This window comes from Phacochoerus africanus, chromosome 10 (assembly GCF_016906955.1).
Source record: "Phacochoerus africanus isolate WHEZ1 chromosome 10, ROS_Pafr_v1, whole genome shotgun sequence".
Taxonomy (NCBI): domain Eukaryota; kingdom Metazoa; phylum Chordata; class Mammalia; order Artiodactyla; family Suidae; genus Phacochoerus; species Phacochoerus africanus.
In genome coordinates, this window is record NC_062553.1 from 67,287,576 (window position 1) to 67,291,440 (window position 3,865).

Sequence of the window (3,865 nt, forward strand, 5' to 3'; positions counted from 1 at the left end):
AGTTAGAGTACCAGGTAAGAGAAGGAGAGGGGTCATGGAAACCAAGGAAGAATCAAATTTCAAGAAAGAAAGCATAGCCAATGGTGTTCAAAAGAAGTGCGTAGCAAGAAAATAAAAAAATAAAAAAAAAAACTAAAAAAAGAAAGAAAAAAATAAGAAAATTTTTAAAAATTAAAAAAAAAATTTTACTACCACTTTAAAAAATTGCAAGCAGCACCATGGTAGGAAACAGGGAGTAATTATCAATGTCCATCTTCTTCCCTATAGAATCCTTACTTTGGATTTTTTGGATATCATGGATTTGGGGGCCGTCCTCCTTATTATTCAGAAGAGATGTTTGAACAAGATTTTGAAAAGCCAAAAGAAAAAGATCCTCCCAAAACAGAGACTCCAGCCACTGAACCTTCAGTTAATACAACAGTTCCTGAGACAAATTCTACCCAGCCAAACGCACCCAATCCCCGGGGAAATGACACCAGCCCAACAGGAAACAGTGGCCAGGGGCCTAACCCTAGAAGCAACCCTACAGGTCAAAACGGCCCTGGAGTTAATGTTTCAGGCCAGGGAGTTCCAAGAAGTCAAAGCCCATGGGGACCAAGGCAGACAATTATTCATGAAAATTATCCAAATCCTAACATCCGAGGTTTTCCTGCAAGAAGACAATGGCGTCCTCCTGGTCCTGCTATGGGGCACAGGCGTAATGGGCCTTTTTACCGAAATCAACAAATTCAAAGGGGTCCTCGGTGGAACTCTTTTACTTTGGAAGGCAAACAAGCAGTTCGTCCAGGATATCCAACATATCGCAGAATTTATGGTTCTACTGCAAGAAGCAATCCCCCCAATTATGCAGGAAATTCAGCGAATCTCAGAAGAAAGCCTGAGGGGCCAAATAAGAACCCTATGGTAACCAATGTTGCTCCTCCAGGTCCCAAACATGGTACTGTTGACCAAAATGAAAACATCCAAAATCCAAGAGAGAAGCAAGTAAGTCAAAAAGAAAGAACAGCCATTCCCACAAGGGATCCAAGTGGCCCCTGGAGAAACTCTCAAGACTATGGGATTAATAAATCAAACTATAAACTGCCTCAGCCGGAGGATAACATGCTAGTCCCAAATTTTAATTCTATTGATCAACGTGAAAACTCTTATTACCCAAGAGGGGAGTCCAAAAGAGCCCCAAATTCTGATGGACAAACCCAAACCCAAACCCAGATTATTCCCAAAGGGATTGTTTTAGAGCCAAGAAGAATCCCATATGAATCAGAAACTAATCAGCCAGAATTAAAGCACAGTGCCTATCAGCCTGTGTACACTGAGGGAATCCCTTCCCCTGCAAAGGAACATTTTCCTGCTGGAAGAAATACTTGGAATCAACAAGAAATCTCTCCACCTTTTAAAGAAGATCCTGGGAGGCAGGAAGAACACTTACCTCATCTTTCTCATGGCTCTAGAGTACATGTTTACTACACTGACTATAATCCCTATGATCCTAGGGAAAACTCACCATACCTTAGAAGCAATACATGGTATGAAAGAGATGATTCTCCCAATACCATGGGGCAACCTGAAAATCCACACTACCCCATGAATACTCCAGACCCAAAAGAGACAATCCCGTATAATGAAGAAGACCCAATTGATCCAACTGGAGATGAACATTTCCCAGGACAAAGTAGATGGGATATGGAGGAGTTGAGCTTTAAAGAAGACCCAACAGTCAGGCACTACGAAGGTGAACAATATACCTCAAATCAGCCAAAAGAATACCTTCCCTATTCCTTAGATAATCCATCAAAACCCAGAGAGGATTTTCTTTATGGTGAATTTTACCCCTGGAACCCAGAGGAGAACTTCCCATCATATAATACAGCTCCCACTGTACCATCACCTGTGGAGAGCAGGGGCTATTATGCCAACAATGCTGTTGGACAAGAAGAAAGCACTATGTTTCCTTCTTGGAGCTCCTGGGATCCCAGGATTCAAGCCCAAGGGCAGAAAGAAGGGAGACCATATTTAAACAGAAATTTCTGGGATCAGTCAACAAATTTATACAAGACCCCTACTAGTTCACCACACCAGAAAGACAACCAGCCTTATTCCAATAACTCCCCAGCTGGTCTTCAGAAAAATCCAACATGGCATGAAGGTGAGAATTTGAATTATGGTATGCAAATCACTAGGTTAAATTCACCAGAGAGAGATCATTTGGCTTTCCCAGATTTAATTCCTCCAGATTACCCAGGAGGTCAAAAAGAATCACATGTCTTTCACCTAAGCCAGAGGGGCCCTTGCTGTGCTGGTGGCTCCATGTGGCCCAAGAACAATCCACTTGCTCTACAAGACTATACTCAATCCTTTGGTCTTGCACCAGGGGAGAACCCAGACACCAGCACTGGGTATGCAGAAGATAGTCATATTAAGTATGCAAGACAGACTGTCTCCCCGACAAGCATTGTACCTGGCCAAAGAAACAGCTCAGAGAAAATACTGCCTGGAGAAAGTCAAAACCCAAGTCCTTTCAAGGATGATGTGTCCACTCTGAGGAGAAGCACACCATGCTCTGTAAAGAGTCAGTTGAGCCAAAGGGGAATTATGCCCTTGCCTGAAGCCAATTCCCTTCAATCAAAGAATACACCTTGCCTCACAAGTGATCTTGGGGGAGACGGAAACAATGTTTTGGAACAAATATTTGAAGGCAACCAGCTCAATGAAAGAACTGTTGACCTTACCCCTGAGCAGCTTGTTTTTGGTACACCTGACGAAGAGCCCAGGCCAGAAGGAATTCCAAATGAAATGCAAGGCAATGAGAGTGAAAGGCAGCAACAAAGACAATCTAGCATCCTACAGTTACCATGTTTTGGCTCCAAATTAGCAAATTATCACACCTCTAGCATTGGAACCCCATCTAGCCTTGGAAGGCAAGACTCATTTGATGGGGATCCAATTATGCCTACTGAAACTCCTAACTCTTTGGCGGGGCTAGCTACTGGGGCACAGTTTCAGAATATAAATGTAGACCCACTTAATGAAGATGAACACACTCCATTTGATTCTCTTCAAATAGGGACCAATCCACAGGACCAGGTGCAAGATTGCTTATTACTTCAGGCCTAGGGATTATCTCAACCAAACATTCTTTGGGGAAGGAAAAATATCTGCTATTCTACAGTGGTTTCCAGATATTTTCTGGTGTAAAACTCAATTAAGTATCTCACGCTCTTGGTGATGCTTAAGTTTTTCGCCATTCCGGCAATAGTAGGTTGGGCCTCTGGGGTTTGCTAGATCCTGTACTGTTACTAATTAACACAGACCTAATATGAATGAATAAATAAATATTTTTAAAAAGCAGGAAGGCTATATAACCACCACTGCCTAAAAACTTGGAAACCACTTATATGGATTAGTTTACCTTTCCTTGCTGATTCTTCCTTTTTATCTCAAAGTTCCAAACCTGCAAAATTGTCTTGTTTCACAAGACAGAAAGGCAGATGGATTTTCCATTTTATGTATAGAGATCTAGTATAATCCTCATGCATTGTACTTTTTTGTTCTTGTTGGTCCTTGTCTTTTCTTTTTTCCCAGTTAATATTTTCTTTTCAACTTTTTTTTCTTCCACTATCTTTTTTTCCTTATCATATCCTTTTTTATTTTTATTTTTTTCTTTTTACAGCCACCACCTGTAGCATATGGAAGTTCTTGGGTTAGGGGTCAAATTGGACTACAGCTGCAGGCCTATGCCACAACCACAGCAACGCCGGGATCTGAGCCACACCCGTGACCTACACCTCAGCTTGCAGCAAAACTGGACACTTAGCCCAGTGAGCAAGGCCAGGGGTCGAACCCACATCCTCACAATATGTCGGGT

The 3,865-nt window shown here is 42.1% G+C and overlaps 1 protein-coding gene across 1 annotated transcript; it reads left to right on the forward strand.

The window, feature by feature from the left end:
- Positions 1-267: 267 nt before the first annotated feature.
- On the forward strand, positions 268-3,348 carry ENAM (enamelin). The gene has a single exon (XM_047799636.1). It carries the CDS (start codon positions 334-336, stop codon positions 3,112-3,114), a length of 2,781 nt encoding a protein of 926 aa, XP_047655592.1. The 5' UTR covers positions 268-333; the 3' UTR covers positions 3,115-3,348.
- The last annotated feature ends 517 nt before the right edge of the window (positions 3,349-3,865 follow it).